General features: G+C 43.1%; 1 protein-coding gene across 4 annotated transcripts in view; it reads right to left on the reverse strand.

The window, feature by feature from the left end:
• Positions 1-27,753, reverse strand: part of KDM6A (lysine demethylase 6A) — a 249,491-nt gene that overhangs the window by 94,012 nt on the left and 127,726 nt on the right. The window contains exons 13-17 of one of the 4 annotated variants that reach the window (XM_073616270.1): positions 27,545-27,679; positions 26,974-27,126; positions 26,563-26,655; positions 25,752-25,856; positions 25,213-25,608 (exon numbers count right to left, since the gene is read on the reverse strand). In XM_073616270.1, coding sequence (XP_073472371.1) covers positions 25,213-25,608; positions 25,752-25,856; positions 26,563-26,655; positions 26,974-27,126; positions 27,545-27,679 — 882 coding nt within the window. The remainder of the gene's footprint in view (positions 1-25,212; positions 25,609-25,751; positions 25,857-26,562; positions 26,656-26,973; positions 27,127-27,544; positions 27,680-27,753) is intronic. The other 3 variants (XM_073616271.1, XM_073616272.1, XM_073616273.1) reach the window with 3 other exon arrangements.

Raw genomic sequence — 27,753 nt, forward strand, 5'->3', positions numbered from 1 at the left:
TGCCCTGCAGCTCTAAACCTCACAGATAATTAATAAACCGCTTCCATTAGACCCACTCAGTAGAGGCACAAACATACAGGGATTTTTTTCAGAACAAAAAGGAAGGAATCTGCAACAAAGGTTGTTATAATCCTTGCAATGTACATAGATCACCCAGAGGGAATGTTTTTTTTTTCTCAACAAAAGTGGAGTTACGCTTTAAATTTAGCCAATACAAAAATAGAACTACTATTCTAATTGCCCAATGCTAGACAAACGTAGACAAAAAAATGCTTTATGTGGGATAAAATCAAAAGTTACAATGTGCCGACTGTACATGTGGCAAAAACTGAACTCTCTTAAAGTGGTAGTAAACCGCCAACCCCCCCCTCCAAAAAACCTGCAAGACAATAGCATACTGGCACATTATGAAATACTTACCTTAGAACGAAGCTCTCGCAGCTCGCCCGGTCACCGCCGTGGGGCTGACATGTTCCCTCTGCATTTCTTATGGGTTCGCAGGCTCCAGCACTGTGAGTGGCCGGAGCCGCGATGACGTTACTCGCGTGCATGTGCGCGGTAATCCTCTGTTCCTGCACGAGTCGCCAGACCTTTAGAGCGCATGCGCTGCTGATGTCAGCGGCTGCATGAGGGGTGCATATATCCTAAACCGTGCAGGTTTAGGAGATATTCATTTTACCTACAGGTAAGCCTTACTATAGGCTTACCTGTAGGTAAAAATGACCAAGCGGGTAATATAACCGCTTTAGGTTTATTAGTGCTGTATGATGTTCTGTTGGGGACATGGAACAGTACTGCAAAGGAAAACTCCTCAGAAACAGACAAAGAGCAGTAAAAATGCAACTGAGGTTTTAAAATACCCCCATTCAAAAAACTACCTGCCTACTGTAGAAATGATACATCAGTAAGGTTACTATAAGGAAATAAAATACCTATATACACTGAATGCAGGGAAGTGTAGTTTTTGCAGTTCAGTACTCTGAAATTCCAAAATAATCATCTTTTCACAGTCAGTCACAGGACACATTCTGTTATCTTCTGTATTCTGTATATCTGTTATGTGCGCTTGAAATATTAACAGAGTGCTGCTAGTCAATTTGCCTGCTGTCACTATGTGACATCATACATCGTCATGTCTCCTGCTACAAAACATTTTCTTAACCATTTCCCATCCAACATATGTATACTGTATATACGTCTAAGTGGTAGTGATGATATCTGGGTCAAGGCTGCAGCTACGATTCAGATATCATCCTTCTTTTCTGCTAGTAATTGTCTTTCTTGTAAAAGTAATCTGAGTGGCTTTACAGCTGCCCAAAGACTTTTTCAGGTGGAGAAAGGGGTTCCCCCTCCTCCCGCCGTCACTTATCGCCTTTACCAGGCTCTCCCATCCCATTGGAAAGCCTGGGACTTATGTGACAGGAGGCATAGGATGCGCTGTGAAGAGTGGAAGGAATGGAAGCTCTGAAGAGCTGCTGTTCATCCCTTGGGATAGCAAAAAAGTAAATGAGGTACGTGTCAAAAAAATATAAAAGGTAATTAAAATAATAAACTAAGGAAAATTTAAAGCACCCACATTCCATGCAAATGTGCACGTAGGTCCCTCACACACATTAACGGTGATCACACCACACATGAGGTACCTGCATGAACCTCAGAGAATAAGAGCAATAATTCTAGTGCCAGACCTTCTGTTTAGCTCTAAACTAGTAACTTGTAAAGGCTTTTAAAGCAGAGATTATTAGGCACTGTAGCTTGCCACCACAGGCATATGCAATTTTAAAGTGTGGCATTGTTGGGTATCCATTTATTCGACATAACTTTTATATTCTAAAAAAATGGGTATTATATTAAAAAATATTTTTTTCTTGAGTTTGCTTTTGAGAAACCGTGAAATATCGTGCGACTTGGAAAAAAAAAAAAAAAAATTGTACTACTCACCATTTGTTCTCCAGGGATTTTGCTTAAAGAAAATATATATAGTTCGGGGGTTCGAAATAATTTAACAAAAAAAAAAAAAAAAAAAAAAAAAAAAGCTTTTTTTTTTTTTACAATTTGCCAAGACAGCAAGTAGAATAAAAAAAGGAAATGTGATAATTAGAAAAATGTTTGCAGTGTTAGAGTTAAGGATGAGCTCTGGCGTGTTCGCACACCCCACATGCAGAGCCCGTCAGGAAGTTGGCACTACGCTGCGCTAATAACAAGCAGTGAGACATTGTCCCGATGCGCGGCTGTAGAGATCGGGAAATGTCTCACTGCCTGTGATTAGCACAGTGCCGACTTCCTGTTGGGCTCTGCACGTGGGGTATGCGAACACGCCAGAACTCATCCTTGGTTAGAATGTGCATTCCTATGCTCCCAAATACTTTCATGATACCAACATATCTATATCTCTGTAGGCATATACAGACAAAATTGGGGGGGATTTTGACATACCTGTAAATTCCATGTTGGAGTACAGTACAGCACATAGGCTAGATATTCATAATCTGGGTTATAGGCCAGTACACATTTGGATGATTGGACACTAGTCAAGCTTTGCTACACAGACACCCCCCCCCTTCTCAACGTTCACACAATGAAGAGCAATCTCTTTGGGGAACTTGGGAGCAGAGTACAAACACTGTCTTCATTAAGGTGGAAATTATAGGACTCCTTAGAGAGAAAAGTATGTCTCTGCATGACGGATCAGCAATGGCTCCTTTTGGGGGGTGACAATAGTTCAGAGATGTCCAATGGACTTGGTAGTAACCCGAAGCGGCCAATAGGCAGTTAGAACAAAGAGTTCCTTGATGGGTTTCAAAACGTCGTTTTTGCATAAAATTTGCTTATTTTTTATATATACTTTGAATTTTTTCCAATACTATCCTTTATTGGTTTCCTAACCATATTATCCCTTGGGGAAAATTGGTGTTACATGATCTATCAAACAACCATACTATCACGATCAAACCAAGTGACAAAGGGGGAAATATTGTCCTTTTGGACAATAAACAATATAAAAAAAATGTCTAAACATCTTAAGGAACCGTGATTGGTATCACCCAGTGGGCAGAGACACTGTTGAGGCCTTCAATAAAAAAAAATTCCATTCTTTTGTAGATGATGCTTATTACAACAAAACCATTTCCAAACAAACCTGGCATTTCATACGCACTCCTTATTCCAAGATTAGCAACCTTTTATGCGTTGCCAAAAATCCACAAAAACTCTACCAATCCACCAGGCAGACCAATTCTTTCGGGCAACGGATCCATCACTGAAAACTTGTCTAAAGTAATAGATGAACATATTAGACCTTTCGTTCTCACCATCCCATCCTATATTCACAACACTATTCATCTGTTACAAACTATAGAAGACGTTCAAGTTCCAGCCAACTGTATCCTTGCAACCATTGACGTAGAAGCCCTCTACAGTTCAATACCACACTGTAGGGGGTTGGCATGCATACGCAAGGTATTGTCTCGAATCAGTCATCATGAAACCTCCTTCAATGAATTTATACTTCTATCTTTAGATTACATATTGAATCACAATGTGTTCTCCTTCGATGGTTCAATATTCCTCCAGGTACAGGGCGTAGCCAGGGGCACTTGCTGCCAATCTGTACCTGGGGGAGTGGGAAAATACCATCTTCAGCGACGAGGCTCTCTCTATGTACCTGTGCCACGTCATCTTCATCGTCTGGGATGGTCCCCAATCACTTTTAGATGAGTGCCTGACCAAGTTGAATACCAATGAACTTAATCTTAATTTTACAATGAATTCTGACGTGTCCAGAATTACCTTTTTGGACATTGAAATCTTCAAAAACGAATCCAACTTACTATCTTGTAAATTATTCAGAAAGCCCACTGCAGGGAACACGGTCCTGCACTCTTCTAGTTTCCATCCTAGACCCCTTATAAACTCCATTCCATATGGTGAATACTTGCGTATTAAACGCAATTGTTCTAACCAGTTGAACTTTAAACGTGAGGCTAACATTCTAAAGAAATGTCTACTTGAACGTGGCCACAGCCACAAATGTCTTAAGAAAGCATTCCAACGCGCTAATATTAGTAACAGGCATGAGCTACTTGCACCAAAGAAACCCAAAATTTCAAATGAAAGCCATAGAATAGTCACAACCTTTACTAATGATCATACTAAATTTATGCAAATATGTAAAAAAATATTGGCATTTGTTAACCTCTGATCCCATTGTAGGTCCTTTTGTACCTCTGTTTCCAATGATCACCTACAGACAAGCCACCTCTGTGGGTGATCTATTGGTCCAGAGCGAATTTCGTGGCTCAGTGAGAGGTGATCCTTGCAAAACAGTGGGAACATAATATTATATATATATATATATATATATATATATATATATATATATATATATATATTATATGGACACCAGAAAAAACATTTACCTACCCAATGGCATGCCATTCAGACCAAGGCATTACTCTAACTGCCAGATAATGGGAGTGGTTTATCTGGTTCTATGTAACTGCTTTTACAGTACAAAAATTATGGCAAAGACTATACCGCCACATCAGGGTCATGGAGACTGCCAATCCTGATCTGCCATTGGGCAGACATGTTGCCCAGACCCATAATGGTATTTGCCCCACCATTTCAGTCTTATGCCCCATACACACGGTCAGATTTTCCGACGGAAAATGTGTGATAGGACCTTGTTGTCGGAAATTCCGACCGTGTGTAGGCTCCATCACACATTTTCCATCGGATTTTCCGACACACAAAGTTTGAGAGCAGGCTATAAAATTTTCCGACAACGAATTTCGTGTGTACACAAATCTGACGCACAAAGTGCCACGCATGCTCAGAATAAAGAGATGAAGGCTATTGGCTACTGCCCCGTTTATAGTCCCAACATACGTGTTTTACGTCACCGCGTTCAGAATGATCAGATTTTCCGACAACTTTGTGTGACCGTGTGTATGCAAGCCAAGTTTGAGCCAACATCCGTCGGAAAAAATCCTAGGATTTTGTTGTCGGAATGTCCGACCGCGTGTACGGGGCATTAGTCCTTGATCGCCTACACCCAAGCCCAAGAAGTGGAGATTGATAAATATCTCCTACAACGCAAGCTTCGGTGGATCTCAAATCTCAATGCCACCTCCCCGCCTGGCTTAAACAAAGCTTTTAACCTAAAACCTTTCCTGCCAGGCTTTGCAACTGGAAGTTTTGACAAAGATCTGTAGACCTATAAATAATCTCCCTATAGGATATCACATGTTTCCAATGATGTTCTCTTATTCTATTCTACAATCCTCTTCTCCTTTCTTTCTTTTTGTTTTCTTCTTTATTCTTTTTGTTTTTGCTGTCTTTTGATACTATTGGTTTATTATCATGAACTTACTATTTTGGTTGTTGAATAAGCCTACTACTCTATGAAATGTATAATATATAAGAGTCTGCTGAATATAAATGTATTTCCATTTCTTTTCTTCTGCAGGTTTATTATTACTCTTTAGTAACCACTAATGCACGTGAATGAGGATCCCACATTCATCTCAAGTTCAATTTCTTAAAATAAAAAAAAGTTAATTTTTATTGCTCAACTGTCACACCATTATGGTTTTATTTATACTGACATATATGACCATTGTCGCATATTAACCATGGAATATCCGTTGTCCCTAATGGCCTGGGTGGGACTTTCTTTATCTCTCCCCTCGTTGGTGGCTGTGGCTCGTTGGCGCTCCCTGGCACCGGGGGCCCTCCGATCCTTTCTCTCCATGGGACCGGAGGCATTCTCTGGGGCGATAGCTACGCGCAGGCACTGTGGCCTTCGTGCCTGCGCACTGGCCGTCATTCCATCTCTGCCCTTAGCTGCCGCCCAATCTTCGGTGTCAGCGGTCTGTGTCGGCGTCATCGCGTCTTTTGACACAGCGACGCCAGACGTCGCATCAGCCGAGGAGCCTCTATTGGAGAGCTCCCGCACACAGCTGTGTTTACTTACACGGCTGTGTGATTATGCCCTGTCGAGCTCCATTCAATCTTCCAAACCACACTCTTTCAAAAATTACTATGATTGGCTGGCTCTCATATACCACTCCCACCAGGGGGATATTTAAACACCAACTTGTGAGGCATATCAGTGCTGCACAGCTGAGGTGATTTTCCCTGACATGGATACACTGAGATTTATCTGATGCAAGGTTAGAAACAATATTACTCCTGCTTTCTCTTTTCTCTCATATCCTTTTTCATGCTGACCATCCCTCAGTTCTCACTTCTGCCCCATATATTGCTCTGTATTTTTCGGCATTGACTTTCCTCCTCTCCTTGGTGGGATGCCTTTGCTGGCCTTGTCTTCCCTACTCACTTTTGGGAGCTTACTAATGGTTCTGTGTAATATGAGTGGAAGAGCAGCATACATATACATATTTTCTTTGCCCCGACAGATCTGCACTCTCCATACCCATGCTGGGTGGCTCTTGCGAGCTCTGACCTGCTGCACCCGCCTCCTTGTGAGGTTTGATCCCATCCCAGACCCTTAGCAAAATTGCTACATGCTTTGGATTCACTGAACGGGGTGACGGAACTTCCCTTATAACTGGGGTCTCCCCTGCTCATAATTAATCCTTTAACCACTTCAATACCAGGCACTTGGACACCTTCCTGCTCAGGCCAATTTTCAGCTTTCAGCGCTGTCGCAATTTGAATGACAATTGCGCGGTCATGCTACACTGTACCCAAACAAATTTTTTATCATTTTGTTCCCACAAATTGAGCTTTCTTTTGGTGGTATTTGATCACCTCTGCGTTTTTTATTTTTTGCGCAACAAATAAAAAAAGACCGAAAATTTCGAAAAAAACCCCAAATTCTTTGTTTCTGTTAAAATTTTTTGTAAATAAGTACGTTTTCTCCTTCAATGACGGGCACCGATATGGCGGCACTGACGGGCACCGATATGGCGGCACTGACGGGCACCGATATGGCGGCACTGACGGGCACCGATATGGCGGCACTGACGGGCACCGATATGGCGGCACTGACGGGCACCGATATGGCGGCACTGACGGGCACCGATATGGCGGCACTGACGGGCACCGATATGGCGGCACTGACGGGCACCGATATGGCGGCACTGACGGGCACCGATATGGCGGCACTGACGGGCACCGATATGGCGGCACTGACGGGCACCGATATGGCGGCACTGACGGGCACCGATATGGCGGCACTGACGGGCACCGATATGGCGGCACTGACGGGCACCGATATGGCGGCACTGACGGGCACCGATATGGCGGCACTGACGGGCACCGATATGGCGGCACTGACGGGCACCGATATGGCGGCACTGACGGGCACCGATATGGCGGCACTGACGGGCACCGATATGGCGGCACCGATATGGCGGCACCGACGGGCACCGATATGGCGGCACCGATATGGCGGCACCGACGGGCACCGATATGGCGGCACCGACGGGCACCGATATGGCGGCACCGATATGGCGGCACCGACGGGCACCGATATGGCGGCACCGACGGGCACCGATATGGCGGCACCGACGGGCACCGATATGGCGGCACCGACGGGCACCGATATGGCGGCACCGACGGGCACCGATATGGCGGCACCGACGGGCACCGATATGGCGGCACCGACGGGCACCGATATGGCGGCACCGATATGGCGGCACCGACGGGCACCGATATGGCGGCACCGATATGGCGGCACCGACGGGCACCGATATGGCGGCACCGACATGGCGGCACCGACGGGCACCGATATGGCGGCACCGATGAGGCGGCACTGACGGGCACCGATATGGCGGCACCGATGAGGTGGCACTGACGGGCACCGATATGGCGGCACCGATGAGGTGGCACTGAGGGGCACTCATGGGCACTCATAGGCGGCACTGATGGGTACTTATGGGTGGCACCGATGGGCACTGACGGGTGGCACCGATGGGCACTGACAGGTGGCACCGATGGGCACTGACAGGTGGCACCGATGGGCACTGACAGGTGGCACCGATGGGCACTGACAGGTGGCACTCAAAACATATTGGAGGCATTGCTGGAACATAATGGTGCCAATCAGTGCCCATTTGTGGGCACTGATTGGCACAGATTGGGCACATGGATGGCCATCCACATGTTGCCCCTTCCCTTGTGGTCCTAGTGGAGATCCCTGGTGGTCCAGTGTGGTGATCTGAGGGGGGGGCTGCGCTAACAATCAGTGCAGACCCCCCGTCAGGAGAACCGCCGATCGGCTCTCCTCTACTCGCTTCTGTCAGACGCGAGTGAGGAAAAGCCGATCAACGGCTCTTCCCATTGACAGCGTGATCAGCCATGATTGGACACGGCTGATCACGTGGTAAAGAGCCTCCGCCGGAGCCTCTTTACCAAGATCGGCGGAGCGGTGTGTCAGGCTGACACACCGATCGCCGCGATGCGCGCCCCCGGGGCGCGCGGCGGCATGTTATCCTGCTGGACATTATATGACGCCCAGTCAGGATAACGGAACCACTTCCCGGACGTCAATCCGCTATAGGGTGGGAAGTGGTTAAGGAACCTTTGGATGTGGGATCCCATCCACCTGCATACGTGCCGTGTATCATCTTCCTGTAAAAGAACATTTTTGATTTGTAAGTACTGAACTATATATTCTGACTGTATATTCGCCTTTCTATAAATCAATTTTAATATGTAAATTCACTGTACTTTGTAGTGGTTGGCCACTTATATCTACATACATATTCTCTTTTTTTCTTTTCGATAGAAATGTAACAATACATTCTACTCGAACCCCTGAAGAAGGAAGTACAGGCATCATAAAAAGAAATCAATCTTTGTGTTTTTTTCCAAAACATGTAGGGTGGGTTTGCAGCAGCTGCCTTTTCTAAGCATTTGCTGCAGCATCCAGTAGCTGTATGTTTGTATTCATGATCATGTTCTTCTTGATTGTTTTTAGATATTTATAAACCTTTGTAATTTTCTTCCTTTTTGTACTTTGAATAAAATTTGCTTATTTTGTATACATACTTTGAATTTTTTCCAATACTATCCTTTATTGGTTTCCTGCCCATATTATCCCTTGGGGACACCCCTTTCTCCTACAAGTTTGTTTTGTGGCAGTGACCTCCAGTATTAGTCTCTTGTATAATTTCCTTTCCAAAATAATTTTTCTCAAAGCGTGTTTTTTGCAGGGCAGAAAGAAAATCCAGGCAGTAATAGCTGAGGTAATCTGCCTTCCAATAGCCTGCACCTGGGATGTGAACATCAGAGAGGGTTGGACAGTATTTTTCTGACCATGAGATGAACAGACATTCTTCCAGTAAGGCTGCCTGACTCCAGGTATCCCTCTTAATGGTTGACATAGGCTGCAACCATGATGTTGTCCGACTGTATCCTGATCAGATGAACCTAAAGGGAGGCCCAGCTAGTTTTATGGCAGAGCCCCAGAATGCTGACAGGGATGCTTGGCTTTCCTGGGTGATCAAGTTTCCTGAACTGAGTGGAACATTCCTCCCCAACCTGTGGAGTTGGCATCTGTTTTCATCACCTTCTATGGGTGTACAAGAAATGACTTCCCCATTTTTAAGGCTGGACTGAAGATTTACCAAGCTAGAGATTTCCTTTCTTAGCTGGGTAGGCACATAGGGAGGTCAAGAAACAGAGCATGCTTGTTCCAGGTTTAGAGAAGCGTGGAATGGAACTAAAGGTACATCCTCAAATAAGGCTACCATTAGTCTACAACACTCAAAGAATATCACTGAGGAATGTCTCATCTTAAGATCCCTGACAGAACGCTCCAATCAGTGTTCTCCACCATTGGCTGAGAGCACTGATCAGGAGTTGGTCAGCTGCTGGTTTTCCAGCATGCATCGCCGGCTTGTGTCGGACAGACCAACATGCACTAGGGCTGAATGGCGGCCTTTTTTTTTTTTTTTTTAAAGGCCGACATTCGGCCCATGTGTACGGAGTTTGAGTCTATCCTCATTACCATAAAATCTAAGAAGCCCAGACTCTGAACCTTTAATCCATTGTAAGTCAGTGTTCAACTCTAGTTACAATTGATAATGAAGATCCACCTGTTACAGAGTTCATTGCTGGAGGTTCTAGAATATAGCAGCTAAACAATGTAAGCTACAATCTTTATATATTCCTGTAAAGTGAAGCTAAACTCAAATTTTTTCATCATCCCCCCCCCCCCCCCCCCCCCCAATTGTTCCAAATTACCACTGTTTTCAGGCTTTTTTGTCCTATGCATGCTCCTTATTCTCCCCTAATGCACCTCACAGCTAGTATACACCCTGTTCCAAATTATTATGCAAATTCTATTTCAGTGTCACAAAGATTAAATATTTTGTTTTTCAGTTTAACTCATGGATGGCATTGTGTCTCAGGGCTCTTTTGATCACTGAAAACAATCTCGAACACCTGTGATAATTAGATTGCCAGGTGAGCCCAATTAAAGGAAAAACTACTAAAGGAGGGTGTTCCACATTATTAAGCAGAGCACCATTTTCAAGCAATTTGGGGAAGAAAAAGGAACTCTCCGATACCGAAAAGAGTGAAATAGTTCAATGCCTTGGACGAGGTATGAAAACATTAGATATTTCACGAAAACTTAAGCGTGATCATCGCACTATTAAGAAATTTGTGGCCAATTCAGAGCACAGACTGGTTTTGTGCAGATAAAGGCGCATTGAGGAAGATTTCTGCCAGATCCATGCATCGGATCAAGAGAGCAGCTGCTAAAACACCATTACATAGCAGCAAACAGATATTTTAAGCTGCTGGTGCCTCTGGAGTCCCATGGACATCAAGGTGTAGAGTCCTCCAGTCTTGCAACTGTGCATAAACCTTCCATTCGGCCATCACTAACCAATGCTCACAAGCAGAAACTGTTGCATTGGGCAGAAAAATATATGAAGACAAATTCTCAAACAGTCCTGTTCACTGATAAGTGCCGTGCAACCCTGGATGGTCCAGATGGATGGAGTAGTGGATGGCTGGTGGATGGCCACCCTGTTCCAACAAGGCTGCGACATCAGAAAGGCGTTGGTGGAGTCATGTTTTGGACAGGAATCATGGGAAGAGAGCTGGTCGGCCCCTTTAGGGTCCCTGAAGGTGTAAAGATGATCTCTGCAAAGTATGTGGAGTTCGTGACTGACCACTTCCTTCCCTGGTACAGAAGGAACTACTATGCTTTCCGTAATAAAATCATCTTCATGCATGACAATGCACCATCTCATGCTGTAAAGAAAACCTCTGCATCAATGGCTGCTATGGGGATAAAAGGAGAAAGTCATGGTGTGGCCTCCATCCTCCCCTGACCTCAATCCTATTGAGAACCTTTAGAGCATCCTCAAGAAAAAGATCTATGAGGGTGGGAGGCAGTTTACATCCAAACAGCAGCTCTGGGAGGCTATTCTGACATCTTGCAAACAAATTCAAGCAGAAACTGTCCAAAAACTCACAAGTTCAATGGATGCAAGACTTGTGACGCTGCTATCAAATAAGGAGTCCTATGTTAAAATGTTTAAAAAGTTAAAATGTTGTTCAAAGTTTGATTGAAATAGCTTTTGATTTCAGTAAATATGCTGCAAACACAACAAATGACAATTTTTAGTTCTTTACAACCTATAAAGTGTTTTGAAACTTACTGTGCGTAATAATTTGGAACAGTGCATTGTAAGTTTTTTATTTTGAAAAAAAAAAAGTTATCATTAGGAGGTTTGTTCAATAAAATTTGAATTGTACTCTTAATAGTTGATAACATGAGAATTATGCTGACTGTTTACATAAATTACTTAGGTAAATGAAAAAAATATCATTGGCATAATAATTTGGAAGAGGGTGTAGAGCGACCAATGTTCACATGCTCTGCTCTATGCACACAATTCCCATAGAGCTGAATGTGTCTGCATTAAGATATATAGTTCACTTTGGAGATAAGCAGAAGGCTACAGTCATATACATGGGGGCTGAAGAACAAAAGTAGACACCCTAGAAAAGGGGGGGTTGGGGCAGTCAGTACAGGGGGTTCAATGTGTACCAATATTATGCCCAATATTCCGTGCAATTTAACCATATCCACCTTTTGCTATGGCAGGCTACAAGCATCACAGGTCCCCATCTCCCTAAAGCACCCCTCATTCGCAAGTTAAGCTGGGATGCGTTAAATGTACAAAAGCTGATTGACCACTTACCGCCAAATCACATATCTGTACGTTATTTGGCTTCAAGTGGTAGTACCGGAATGATGCCAGGCATCACCATGGTACCGCTTTTTAGTGCTCTAGACGGTCGGCTCTCTTGTAATAACTGAAGTAGCGGCTCAGCTGTTATTACAAGCAGCGGGAGGGGACGTCCCCCACTCTCGCCAGGTCTCTCCCGTCCCACCAGGACCAGCTGGCCGGAGACCCGAACAATGCCGAGATCGGCTTTGATCAGGTCTTGGCTATGGTAATCCGGAAGAGATGTCATGACATCACTTCCGGTTTACTCGGGAATCAACAGCGCATTTTCAAAAACCTAAACACCTTGGTGTTTTAAATGTATTTAAGTGCAGGGTTGGGGTTTGAAGTCTTATAGACCCCATATCGCTCCATAAAATGTACCTGTCACGTGCCTATTGCTGTCACAGGGATGTTTGCATTCTTTGGGACAGCAATAAAAGTGATAAAAATATCAAATAAATTAAAAAGGGAAAATGTAAAAATAAAACGGAATTTTTTTTTTTTTTTTTTTTAAGAGCCCCATCACTCCGTGCTTGCGCGCAGAAGCAAAAGCATACGCAAGTCGCGCCCGCATTTGTAAACAGTTTTCAAACTACACGTGAGGTATTGCCACGAGAGTTAGAGCGAGAGCAATAATTTTTGAGAGTCGCGCCTAAAATGTTTTTTACCTTGATGCAGACAATGCATTAAGGTGAAAAAAAAAAGTTAGCTGTTACAACCACTATAAAATGTATTTCCACTTTTACAGTCAAATTTGGGGAAAAATGCCACTGTGGGTTTACTCAAACAATATACCAATATGGGACTTTTAAGGCACATTAATAAAAAACTAACAGCTGAATTTATATTCCATAAAAATATTGTTTTGATAAAAAAAAATTAGGGCTGGCACAAATATTTCCATACGCATGCTGCGACTTTTTTCCTGTAAAGCATAAAGCCAATTACATCTGGTGAGTGTGTGGAAGCAGTGGTTGGCACGGAGCACTAAGAAGCTATTTTAGGCACTGAGCACTTTATGGAAGAATGTTACTTATTATGAACTATTGAGCATTTTTTGGGCCTGTCATTTTATAGTGGCACAGGTTCTGATGTTATAGTGTGATATCATGATCGCACAAAGTAATATTTGATTTGATCATTAGACAACACTGTGGTAAAAGTTGTTTATGTAGCACAAAGGCCACAAATTGGCTTTTTGGTGAACCGCAGCAGTCATACAAAAAAGGTATAGTTAGTAGTAATCAAGTCTGACACACATAAAATAGATTGTGATTTCATATATGTGATATTGGTTTTACACATTGCGGCGACAACGCTGTGTAAAAAATAGTACAGCATTGGGAACATGTTATGTGTTCCACCCTAAAAACAGGTAATGTAATGTTACCAAAGTTATCCTTTAAATAAAAACGTTAATCTCAGTCTGATGATATGTACCAGCTTTAACCTAATAGTATTTGTGTACACACACATACAATAAATATATTATATATACACACATACATACACAGTATATCACAAGAGTGAGTACACCCCTTGCATTTTTGTAAAAAATATTATTATATCTTTTCATGTGACAACACTGAAGAAATTACACTTTGCTACAACGTAAAGTAGTGAGTGTACAGTTGTATAACAGTGTAAATTTGTTGTCCCCTCAAAATAACTCAACACAGCCTTTAATGTCTAAACCGCTGGCAAACAAAAGTGAGTACACCCCAAAGTGAAAATGTCCAAGTTAGGCCCAATCAGTCATTTTCCCTCCCCGGCGTCATGTGGTCTGTTAGTGTTACAAGGTCTCAGGCTGGAATGTGGAACAGGTGTGTTACATTTGGTATTATCGCTCTCACTCTCTCATACTGGTCACTGGAAGTTCAACATGGCACCTCATGGCAAAGAACTCTGAGGATCTAAAAAAATGAATTATTGCTCTACATAAAGATGGCCTAGGCTATGAGAGAAGTGCCAAGACCCTGAAACTGACCTGCAGCATGGTGACCAAGACCATCCATTGGTTTTACAGGACAGGTTTCACTCAGAACAGGCCTCGCCATGGTCGAACCAAAGAAGTTGAGTGCATGTGCTCAGCATCATATCCAGAGGTTGTCTTTTGGAAATAGGCATATGAGTGCTGCCAGCATTGCTGCAGAGGTTGAAGGCATGGTGGGTCAGCCTGTCAGTGCTCAGACCGTACGCCGACACTGCATCAAATTGGTCTGCATGGCTGTCGGGTCTGCATGGCTGTCGTCCCACAAGGAAGCCTCTTCTAAAGATGATGCACAAGAAAGCCCGCAAACAGTTTGCTGAAGACAAGCAGTCTAAGTACATGGATTACTGGAACCAGGTCCTGCGGTCTGATGAGATAAACTTATTTGGTTCAGATGGTGTCAAGAGTGTGTGGCGGCAACCAGGTAGGGAGTACAAAGACAAGTGTGTCTTGCCTACAGTCAAGCATGGTGGTGGGAGTGTCATGGTTGGGCTGCATGAGTGCTGCTGGCACTGGGGAGCTACAGTTCATTGAGGGAACCATGAATGCCAACATGTACTGTGACATACTGAAGCAGAGCATGATCCCCCTCCCTTCGGAGACCAGGTCGCAGGGCAGTATTCCAACATGATATAGTGACCCCAAACACACCTCCAAGACGACCACTGCCTTGCTAAAGAAGCTGAGGGTAAAGGTGATGGACTGGCCAAGCATGTCTCCAGACCTTCAACCCTATTGAGCATCTGTGGGGCATCCTCAAATGGAAGGTGGAGGAGTGCAAGGTCTCTAATCATCCACCAGCTCCATGATGTCGTCATGGAGGAGTGGAAGAGGACTCCAGTGGCAACCTGTGAAGTTCTGGTGAACTCCATGCCCAAGAGGGTTAAGGCAGTTTTAGAAAATAATGGTGGCCACACAAAATATTGACACTTTGGGCCCAATTTGGACATTTTCACTTAGGGGTGTACTCACTTTTGTTGCCAACTGTTTAGACAATAATGGCTGTGTTGTTATTTTGAGGGGACAGCAAATTTACACTGTTATACAAGCTGTACACTCACTACATTGTAGCAAAGTGTCATTTCTTCAGTGTTGTCACATGAAAAGATAATAAAATATTTACAAAAATGTGAGGGGTGTACTCACTTTTGTGAGATACCGTATATATACATACACACACACACACACCAAAAGAGCGGCACTGACGGGTCTTGAAAGGTGCATTCACCTTTCAAGAACCGCGAATGCCAGTCTTTTGGTTTATATGCACTAGTCTTTGCTGTGCACCTGGGCCCATTGTTTATCCCTTATTCGTGTGCGGTGGTAACCAATGGATTGAAATATATATATATATATATATATATATATATATATATATATATATATATATATATATATATATATATATATATATATATATAAAAGTTGCATTAAAAAAAATGCTGCGCAAATCCCATGTGACATAAAAAAAATTTCCACACCCCTGGAGATTTTATATATATATATATATATATATATATATATATATATATATATATATATATATATATATATATATAATCTCCAGGGGTGTGGAAATTTTTTTTATGTCACATGGGATTTGCGCAGCATTTTTTTTTAATGCAACTTTTTTGGGAAAAGTATATTTTTAATGCAAAAAAGTTATTACGCCGAGTAAATAGATACCAAACATGTCACGCTTTAAAATTGGGCACGCCCGTGCAGCGGCAACAGACGATGTAAAATTGTACTATCCATAGGCAACACGATAAGATGCTCTCAGTGATACCTCACATGTTTGGGCGGATCGCTGTTTGCATGTGCGCAGGACCGACCTGTGTGTTAGCTTTACGCAGGAGCATGGGGGGATTGGGGCACTTTAATTTATTTCTTTACAGTGTCGCCTAAATTATTATTTTTTTCAATCACTTTTATTGCTGTCATGAGGAAGTAATTATCCCTTGTGACAGCAATAGGCATGTGACAGGTACTCTTTATGGAGAGATATGGTGTCTTTAAGACCCCAGATTCCTTCCCTCCTCTGTCCTTAAAAGCATTTGATCACACCAAGATCAGTGTGGTCAAATGCTTTTCATTTTTAAAAATGGCGCCATTTACATCTGGGTAAACCAGAAGTGATGTAAGGTTTTGGTCTGGGTGCTGTTCTAAAGTGCTTTTGCCTATCTGAAATATGAAAGGCAATATGATCTGGTGAGCTACTGGATTGGGGCGATTGGTGGTAGTCACTGAAGGCACCATTGGTGATATATGTTTATTGTAGAATGAAGATACAGGAGTGGACTTTGTGTTTATACAAAAACTTATACAAAGTTCCCTGGGACTGAATGCATTAGACTCTTATAGGGCTGAAACAACTAATCGATTATGAAAATAGTACATATGAGGAAATACAGTGCAGCACACATACAGCTCAGTACGCTGTCAATACTTGTCAGTAAGTGCCTGAGAAAGTGAGTGGTTCTAAAGTCAGAAGTTTTTTTTTACCTTGCTATAAGGGGCACTCAATACTATACCCTGCAGCTTGCTACAGGGGCACTCTGAAGGCAGGAGGAGCCAGAAGCATCGGCGGGGGACCCTAGAAGAGGAGAATCAGTTCTGCTCTGTGCAAAATCATTATACGGAGCAGGGAAGCATAACATGTTTGTTGTTTAAAAAAAAAAATACTTTAAAGACTGTGCAGGGTATATCAGCATCTGAACCCAGAGAAGGTGAAGGCTGATAGACTGGAGGTAATATAAAAGGTATTACAATTACATTTAGATTAAAAGTTTACCAGTATCATACATATATTATGGCTGATGAATGCAAATGTTCCTCCAGTATTTTTTGATAACATACTGCATTCATCTTGATATCAATTTTGATCAAATTTCAGTGTCTTTGTAGCTCACACATTCCCAAAACATCAGCGATCCACCTCCGTACCTTTCATCATAGGCCTTGTTGACTCCTTTCCAAATGTAGAGTTTATGGCTGTGGCCAAAAAGCTCAATTTTGGTCTCATCACTCTAAATGACTTTGTGCCAGAAGGTTTGAGGCTTGTCTCCATGCTGTTCGGCAATATTGTAAGTGGGATACTTTGTGGCATTTGGGTAGTAATGGCTTTCTTCTGGCGACTCGACCATGCAGCCCATCTTTCTTCATGTGCCTAGTTATTGTGCATCTTGAAAGAGCCACACCACATGTTTTCAGAGTCCTGTATTTCACCTGAAGCTATTTGTGCGTTTTTTTTTGCATCCCCAACAATTTTCCTGGCAGTTGTGGCTTGGTTTCAACAGAACCCCTCATTTTCAACTTCTTGATTAGAGTTTGAACACTGCTGATTGTCATTCTCAATTCCTTGGATATCTTGTTATATCCCTTTCCTGTTTTATAATTTTACTTTCCCCATGACTCAGAATCCAGCTACGTCAGTGCAGCACTGGATGAAAGATGCAAGGGTCTGTCAGGAGTCCAGAAACTCACTGACCTTTTATACACACACACTAATTACACGCAAACAGATCACAGGTGAGGATGGTTACCTGTAATAGCCATTCAAACCCCTTTGTGTCAACTTGTATGCATGTTATCAGGCCAAAATCACCAGGGTATGTAAACTTTTGATCAGGGTCATTTGGGTAGTTTATTGCCATTATGATTTAAAAATAGTAAACACAGTTGATTAATAAATGGCTTCAACCAAACACTAACCATGAGTGAAAGAAAAGTTTTTGTGTTATCACTCATTCTCAGAAAAATGGCCAAGAAATCATAAATTCTGCCAGGGCATGTAAACTTATGAGCACAACTGCATCTTACTTCTGGGTGTATTTAAATTATATATGGGTTTGGAATATACGTTACAACGCAGGAGTGATAACTAAGAGAGGGGATGCAAAAAAATCCAGGTTGTGATCAACATGTTTGTGCCAGCCCTAAAATTTTAATAGCAAAAAGACGAATTTTGACTTGCCTGTAAGTTCCATATGGTGGAGTACAGCACAGGACACAGGCAACTTCCCTGCCATCAGAATACACTAATCAGCATTGCAGGCTATAGCCAGTGGTGCTGCTTGAGTGGGGAGAATCCTACAGAACAGTTGTACAGAAGTCCATAGATAAGATTGACTTCTGTACAACCTTCCTCAATTATATAAGGATCAAAGTTCGGCTGGTCCCTGCTGAATTTTAATCAATTTATGGATGGCTTAAAGGGGTTATTCAACCATTCTATGCATTAAGGTGAAACCAAGCCAAGTGTCAATAGACCCAGCAGAAGGACATCGGAGCACGCCGGCACGAGTGTCTCGAGTGAGAGCACTTCTGACGGAGCAACTGAGAAGAGGAGCAACCAGGAGTGGCGCTGAGGGACCCCAGAAGAGGAGGATCGGGGAGCCACTCTGTGCAAAACCAACTACACAGAGGAGAGAAGTATGACAGAAAAAAAAAAAAAAAAAAAACATACAAAGGTTTAGTTATCCTTTAAGTTTCTGTCTCCGAGATAATCTGGTTTGCTTCCTTAAAGCGTTGTTCCCCCTTTCCCCCCCAATAAAAGTCAGCAGATACACATACTGTAGCTGCTGACTTTTAATATTTGGACACGTAATTGTCCTGGAATCCAGCAATGTCAGCACCCCTGTTGATGTTTCCATCAGCTGTTGGGTGCTGCCGCCGCCACTACTGCCGGTAAGGGAACCTGTGTCTTCACAGCCGGGTCCCTACTGTGCATGCACAAAGCGCGCTGAGCTCTTACTGGCCCAGCAGCAGGACAAAAGAGGAGGAAGGAAGAGGGGGGCCAAACTTCTGATGTACCTCCCCGAAAGGTGTCAAATGTGGGGGGGGGGCTAGGCATCAGATAAGCGCAAGTTCCTTTTTTGGGTGGAACTTTGCTTTAAAGGCAGTCAGGGTCCTCAAGTCCCCTTGATGGCCGATCTATGCCACGGTGATGGCATTGTGTGACTGCAACAGGCTTGGGTGTCTGACAGCTCTGAGTTCCAAGATGTTGATTGGGAGTTTTGCCTCCTCCCTTGACCATGTTCCTTGAACAATCAAGGACTTGAAGACTCCAGTCCAGCCTGACAGACTTGCAACTGTTGTATGAACCAGGGGAAGCAGAGAATTTTTTCACTGTCAAGGGTTCAATTGGTGATCTAGCAGGAAAAGGAATTTGTTTTTGGGGGTGGGGGTTGGGGTGTGAGGGGTGTGGAGAATAGAAGCATGGCTAGATCCAGGGAAAGAGACTGTTTTTACCATGTTGACAGAATTTTTAGTTGGGAAATTCTTGAATGAAATTAGATGAAGGATACAACCTCCCAAAACTCTCAAGGTAAATCTCATTGAGGGATTTTTTTGGATTCCAGTTGTCAAGCATAAGCTCTCAGAAAAAATAAATTTTACTGGAAGAGAGAAATTTTGCCTGCCCGCCAGACCTTTGTCATGTGGCCCCTCACACCAGATTTTTGCAGCCACCTCTGGCCCCTCGCCCTCCACTGTCGCAGAGGGCCTTCTGTGTTTACAAGGGATAGCTTTGCTCTCAGTGGCTTCTGGATCTTACAAGATCCCAGCATGCACTCACAGTGGGGCACAGCAGGGCCAGATTTCCAGAGAGAATCTCACTGCAAGGTAAAACAGAGCCGCCTACACAGGAAGGTACTAGAGCTGGGCCAGGTAGGAGAGAGTAGAGATGGAGAGGAAGGCTTTGGGGGGAGGGGTGGCTTGAAGTTGGGGCTGCACACCATGCATAGGGCACTCCTAAACTCTGCACGCAAACTCATTCCTGAACCCTACACTCTCTATATGTAGCCCACCCCAGATACTACCATTCCCTTTGAGGGCAGCCATACTGCTGATGCAGTCCGTAATGAATTTGAGATTGACACCCCTGCTCTAGGCACATAGAAGGCTGGAGAAAAAGTTTTTGTTGAAGTTGATCACCCAGCCTGAAGCAGCTGAAGTGTTTTGGAAAATCACAGAGGAGAGGCATCCTTCAGGAGAAGATCATCCAGAAAAGCCTGTTCATCTGGACTCCCAGAGTTCTGAGAAAGGCAATTAAGGATGCCAAGATCTTTGTTAACCACTGTGGGAGCACAAAAATAGGCTGAAAGGCAGTGCAACAGACTGATAAGGGTCATCTGCTACTGCAAAGTGTAGAAAAATGCCGGTGTAGTGGGTAAATTGGAACATTTAAACCACTTCAATACCAGGCAATTAGACACCTTCCTGCCCAAGCCAATTTTTTAGTGCTGTCGCAATTTAAATGACAATTGCGCGATCATATAACACTGTACCCAAACACATTTTTTTATCATTTTGTTCCCCACAAATAGAGCTTTCTTTTGGTAGTATCTGATCACCTCTGCAGTTTTTATTTTTTGCGCAACAAATAAAAAAAAACGAAAATTTTTGAAAAAAAAAAAACAAACAAGTTTTTTCTTTGTTTCTGTTTAACATTTTTTTGTAAAATAAGTACGTTTTCTTCTTCAATGATGGGCACTGATATGGCGGCACTGACGGGGCACCAATGAGGTGGCACTGACGGGGCACCAATGGAGGTGGGCACTGACGGGCACCAATGAGGTGGCACTGACGGGCACCAATGAGGTGGCACTGACGGGCACCAAATAGGTGGCACTGGTAATGCGGCACGGATGGGTACTCAAAAGGCGGCAGGGGATGGGCACTCAAAGGCGGCAGGGATGGGCCACTCAAAGGCGGCCACGGATGGGCACTCAAAGGCGGCACGGATGGGCACTCAAAAGGCGGCACGGATGGGCACTCAAAGGCGGCAAGGATGGGCAACTCAAAGGCGGCAAGGATGGGCACTCAAAGGCGGCACGGATGGGCACTCAAAGGCGGCACGGATGGGCATCTGATGGGTGGCATTGCTGGGCATCACTGATGTCACATAATGGTGGGCACTGATTGGGCATAATTTTGCACATGTGGATGGCCATGGGGTACATACCTGGCCATCCACATGTTTGCCCCCTTCCCTGGTGGTCTAGTGTGGGCATCCGTCAGGAGAGCCACCAATCGGCTCTCCTCTACTTGCGTCTGTCAGATCAACGGCTTTTCCTGTTGACATCGTGATCAGCCGTGATTGGGACACGGCTGATCACGTGGTAAGGAGCCTCCGTCAGAGGCTCTTTACCAAGATCGGTGGAGCGGTGTGTCAGACTGACACACCGCACCACCGATCGCCACGATGCGCGCCCCCACGGGGTGGGGGGGGGGGGGGGGGGGGGGGGGGGGGGCGCCGGCTGATACTGAAGGACGCCATATGACGCCCAGTCAGGATAACTGAACCACCGCCCGGCCTTCATTTTGCTATAGGCCAGGCGGGAAGTGGTTAAATAGGCATCCTAGATGTGCACTGATGCCATCTGTTCCCCTTGTCTTAGTGAGGCAATTATCAACCTTGAAATATGAAGGGATTTTAATCCAGGGAAGGGCGAACACCTTTGTTGGGCTTTGGCACCATGAACAGGTTTGAGCAGAATCACTTGAACCTCTGCCGTGGCGGTACTAGTTCATCGACTCCCTTTGACAAGTGATGGTTCAGGGCCTTTTGCTGAAGGGAGATTTTGCATGTCATTACTACGCCGCAGCTGCAAACTAAGCGTTTGGCTTGTGGCTGTAGCACCTTCCCTGCGATTTCAATGGGCGAGTTTGTCAGACGACACCAGCTGAATTTGCCACAAAGCATTTTCATAACAGGCTTAACTGCCTGTTTTTATCGCCCCCCCTGCAGCCCTCAAAACAAATTAAATTTGGCAGATTTTGTTATTTTGCTTGAAATAAAGTACTCATTTTTGTGAACACAATTGTTACAAAGCAAGCGTATCCAGGTGAATTATACCTTGTTTTCAGGACATATTGGGCTTTCATTTGGTAGTAATAGTAATGGATATCTCCTGATTATATATATATATATATATATATATATTTTTTTTTTTTAAGTTACACTTGCACAAAATATATAAAAGGAAAACTGGCACAAAAAGGTAAAAAAAGTTAAACATTTTTGCTTGTATTAATTGCTATTGCCATAGCCTACCAAACAAAGAACAAAATAAAAATTCTCCTGCTCCCTACAATCACAGAGATACCACTTACTGTAGGTTTAAGTTTTTTCTTGTTTGTACCTGTAAAAGGGCCCAGAAACAATAGCGCACATTTTGATCTTTTTATCCTACTTAAACACCAACAATAAAACTAAACTGAAAAAAATACCTAAAATACGTTGACCCTGACCTTTGACTCAAACCCTAGCTATTTTATTTTACATTTTTTAACACACTTTTGTTAAAAAATTTCTCCCCTAGCAATGAAAAAATGCAATGCGTTCAAGAGAAGAAAACGCAAGGGCTGAGTGTACAATGACTGGCCATTGTTATAACCAATCAGAGGCTAACACAGGAATCGGGTGATCTAAACTGGGCCTCCCGATCGTTCAGCCAAGATCCAGAGCGATCACTGAGCTGGGAGCCCACTGTGCAGTGCGCTCTCAGCACAAACGCAGCAGTGCATATATCCAACCCCCACAGGAAAAAAAAGTTACTTTGATGAGACAGCATATATAGTATGTGCACATTCAGCTTGAAGGGGTTAAGTATCTTTGCAGACATTTTGAGAGAAAATAAGAGATCAATAATAACACTTCTTGACTAATAAAAGATGAGTAAAATCAATCAATTAAAAGAATCTGTTGAACACAGCAAATACAATTTTTATAATCATCTTTGGTCTGTAATGGGATAAGAACACTAGTACTGAGGTGGTCAATTTTATTTTTTTAGTGGAACTAAAAATCTACTAATTTTAGCAGTAACTTTGTCAGTATTTTTAACAAGCACAGGTATGGTTCGGTTACCAAAAGTTAATTTATCCTATGCATCCACATGCAACTTTTTCCCAATTTTGACCAGTAGTAGTTTTTAAATAACTAGTGCTACTTTAGAAACCTTTTATTTTACGATTTGTCCCTTCCTAAATGCCTCATCCAAAGTCTCAGTTACTTAGTTACTTACAAGTTAGTTTTTGTCTTAATTCATTTGAATTTTATACACAACACTATCCAAACTAAGGAAAGCGTTAAAAAAAGTCATACAATAGAACAAGGGTAAAAGAAAGCAACATTCTTTTGTTGCAATTCTTGAACGCACAACACAAGCTTAAAAGGAAACACCAGGAATTATTTTTTGCATGCTTCCATCAGGCCATCTTGGCTTGATACAAGTATCTATACGTGAAAAATCTGGAGGTCTCCTGTGGATGCTGAAAATGACTGTAGTAGTCCAAGCTACATACAGTGATAGGTGTAATCTTCTGGGTGCTGTTCCAAAGGCTTCCTCTCTGCACACTAAGACCCCTTTCACACCGAGGGAGTTTTGCAGGTGCTATAGCGTTAAAAATAGCGCCTGTAATCCGCCCTCAAACAGCTGCAGTATTGTCTCCAGTGTGAAAGCCCGAGGGTTTTCACACCGGAGCGCTGCGCTGGCAGGACGTCAGCAGCTTCTTTGGAAATCAATGAGGCAGCGTTGGGATACCGCCGGCAAAATGCCGCTATTATGGCGCATTGCAGGCGGTTTTAACCCTTTCTCAGCTGCTAGCAGGGGGTAAAAGCGCCCCGCTAGCGGGCGAAATTCGCCGCTAATCCGATGGTAAAACACCGCTAAAAATGGCGGCGTTTTACCGCCGACGCTATGGGCAGCCCAGTGTGAAAGGGCTCTAAACCACAGAGGATCCCTCATCCAGAACCACTGAAAAAGAATGGCTTTTATTTTGTTTACAATTAATAAAAGGCATTCCCTGACTGTACAAGGTGGAGGTCATGATGTCATCTCCCCCTCCCCTCTCTCTCATCCAGAGAACATCTTGCATTCATTGAAAAAAAGTTACAATGGCAGCGGTGCTGAGCAAGTAGCTTCCTGTAGCCAGAGGAGTGTGCAAAGGAGTAGTACCCGTAGACTGTAGAGTGGACTACTAAAGTGAGTTTTAGCAACCCCTGCAGCCCTCTAGATATCACATATGGAAACTTACATCAAGCCAAAATTGACCCAAGCAAAAAGATAAATGCTAGAGTTTTAACCTCCCTTGCGGTATGATTATTTCAGATTTTTGATGCTGAAAGCGGTATAATTATTTTGCATGGAAATTTGGCGTTTTATATTGTAGGCCTGTAATTCTTAGGAATACCTCACTTAAATCTGTCCAAACAAGAGTCTAGTAGACATCCCGGATATGATAGAGTTTAAAAAACGAAATCATAAAATATAATAAAAAACTATAAATAATAAATAAAAATTATTCAATAATGTAATCAAAAACACTGAAATTTGCTCAGTTGCAGAATTGTCGCTTTCATTACTTTCAGTGTTTGATGACGGATTTCCCCACAAATCACTATCGCTCAATTCTGCAAGTGATTCTAATTTATTATCGCTGTTTTCTAGCTGGTCTATATCCACTTTTGATGTAAAGGGACTGTTTTGGTTGCTATGGACAATCTCCAGTTTCCAGGCAGAAAGAACAGTATTTATAATATAAAACTGCATGCAGGGCACCGGACAGACCACTAGGGACAAAAAGGAGGTGAAATAAATTGATACCATAATGTTATCTGTAAGATTACAGTGTACTGAATATGTATTGTGTGTTATACTTTTTGAATTTGGCGCCGTTCTCCGTCCCCGTGCGTCGCAACGCTCGCAGGGAACAGAGCTCGGCTCCGTGATAGATCGAGCGGAGGACGGCTTGCACACAGTGCGGGGAGACATCGCAGGATCCTGGGGACAACGTAAGCTGTACCTGTATCCTGCGATGCGATCCCGAGTGTGGCTCAGGGTTACCGCTTTTGGTGCTGAAAATCCACCCCGAGCCAGACTTGGGAATACCGTCAGGGAGGTTAACTGAAGTCAATCATGCAAAAATAGGCCTGCTTACACAGTGAATATCCAATGCATGCATTAGCATAACTATAAATTCCCCAGTTACCTGAGTGGAGTTAGATAGTTGGTTTTTCCACGGCTCCTCTGTGCTGCTGGTCAGGTTTGTGCGGTTATGAGGTAGAGCGAGTGCATTTCGCTGCGGGTAAGGCACGTTTCCATTACTTCCACTTCCTGTTTTATGATTATTGCCTATCAACATAGCGTCTGTACTACCCATTGTCCCTGTGGTGCTGCAGGAAACTTGGCCTGCCGGAAAAGGTCCATTAGCCACAGGCTGCACAGGGCAAGCTGGACGGATTCCAGGCTGAGTGACATTAAGCGCTCTGTTTAATGCAACTTGATGCTGCTGACCAGAAACAGAGTTTGTAGGCAGTGATGAGTCAGCTGTTGGCCCATTAGCAATTCCAGTAGATCGTACCTGTGGAGCTCCTGTTTGTCTCACCTGTTAAAAAAGCCAAGAACCCATAACATATCAATTCTTAATTATGCAACAGTTGGTATATTACAGTCTTTCTAAATGTTGTCTATTAAAAAGACAACACACAGATGCTTCTCAAAAGGGGACACCAAACAAGGTCTACATACCTGCTGATGTTGCTGCATTAAGACAAACTGACCCTCTAACTGCTCCAGCAATGCTTTTTGTGCAGGATTTAAATTATTCCTGTTCGCTCTTAGCTGCTCCAGTTGCTAGAGAGAAGATATATATTATATAAATGTTAATTTGCACGCTATTGATCAATGAGTGTTAAAACAGATCTGTGCTGCAAACAGGTTAAATCTCACATTAGCAAAGATATTTAATCACCTGTGTAGCCTTAAGCCTCGTACACACGGTACGATTGTTGGCCAACCGAGCATTTGACAAAAGGGCGTGTGCCGAATTGTCTTGCATACTAACGTTACACAAACGTAGTGACGTACTAGGAGGAATTTCAGCTCTTGAGCGCCACCCTTTGGGCCCCTTCTGCTAATTTCGTGTTTGGTGAGCATTGATTCCGAGCATGCGTGTTTGTACTTTTGACTTTTGTGTGACGGATTTGTGTACTGACCATACGAAAAACTGACCTCAAACCATTGTCCACCGAAAATTTACTAGCCTGTCATCCAACATTTGTTGGCCGAAAGTTGGACAATTGTCAAAAGGAGCGTACTAACGGTAAGATTTTAGAACAGTAGTCTGTCAACAGACAATTCCCTGCCAACAATCGTACCGTGTGTATGAGGCTTTAGGCTAGGTTTCAAAGCTGAAAGACTCTTGCAATTGTAGGAAAATTATTATATACCTATCAGTCTTATATTTTCACATTAAAGAAGCGATAAAATTAAAATTTGCATGACATGCCCTCACATACACAGCTAAAGCAATATGAAAAGATGTACTATGTACTCATACCTGTAACTTCTGTGGTGGCAAAGACCAAGAATGAACTTGTTGGGCTGGAGTATGTGGCGCTACATTGCCACTGCCCCAGGTTTCAGAAGTATTCTTTAAAAAAAAAAAGAAAAAAATGTATTATTTAAAGTCCCATAACTACTGTCATGTTGAGAATTTATGTTAGTTTAACTAGAAACATGGAAATGGTGGTACAACAAAAACACGCATCATTTTAATAGGAAAAAAGTTAAACAAAAAAAGAAAAACAATGGTAAACACTGCTGAGAAAATCTAAGCCTGAGATACACTCCCTGCATATAGAAACTCCCTTAATGAAAATGTCCTCCATCTGGTGATTATCCTGAATGAAGGTGATGGTTTAAAAAAACACAGCATGAGCCACATACATTGTTTAGCTATGTAAAATACCTTTGCTGGACTAGAAGTTCTTTTCCTCTTGGCAGGACTTGAGAGTTCATCTACCTGGCTAGGAGTCATATGTAGTGGCAAGGACTGCTGTGAAATTGGTGTTTGACTGAGGCCTAGTACAGATTCAGCATTCTGATGATGAGGTTTACAGGCCTAAGAATTGTAAGAGAGAAAATATGGGTCTATGTAATAGGTATCAGTTTCCATGCCAGGAGAGGACAGGCGTTTAAACCACCTCTGGACAAAACAATATATGAAATGTGGATCCACATACAGAACAATGACTTCAGTCCAGCAGTAAAATGAAAAAAGATGGATTGATGTGAGATTGTTTAAAATAAAAATCAATATAGTTGGGCATTAAAAAAAATGAAGATCCACAAAGGTTCTTAGTTGGCACCCCAAAATGCAGGGAGATTTGATCACTTTATCTAACTCCTATCCTGTACCCTAGGTATACACAGATAAAATCAGCTTTGAAGCTCAAGGAACAAAAAGAAGAAAAAACCTGCTGAAGATCGAAAATAAGTTTTAAAGCTGGGTGTTTTCAGAAAATTCCCCAACTTCTCACCTGCTGTGCTGAGTTCATGGCACCCTGCCTGGAGGTAAGCTCTGCGGGGATTGGTAGGCTCCATGCCTCCTCAATACTAGGAAGCAATTTAGTTTTACTCTGTAGACTACCTTGAGGAAGGTTACACAACTGAGCCTAGGAAAAATTATTTGAAAAGGAAATTTAACACAGGCCTAATTTATTACGAGCATGTCCACTACAACTTCCTA

Source organism: Aquarana catesbeiana, linkage group LG02, assembly GCF_042186555.1.
Source record: "Aquarana catesbeiana isolate 2022-GZ linkage group LG02, ASM4218655v1, whole genome shotgun sequence".
NCBI classification, from domain to species: domain Eukaryota; kingdom Metazoa; phylum Chordata; class Amphibia; order Anura; family Ranidae; genus Aquarana; species Aquarana catesbeiana.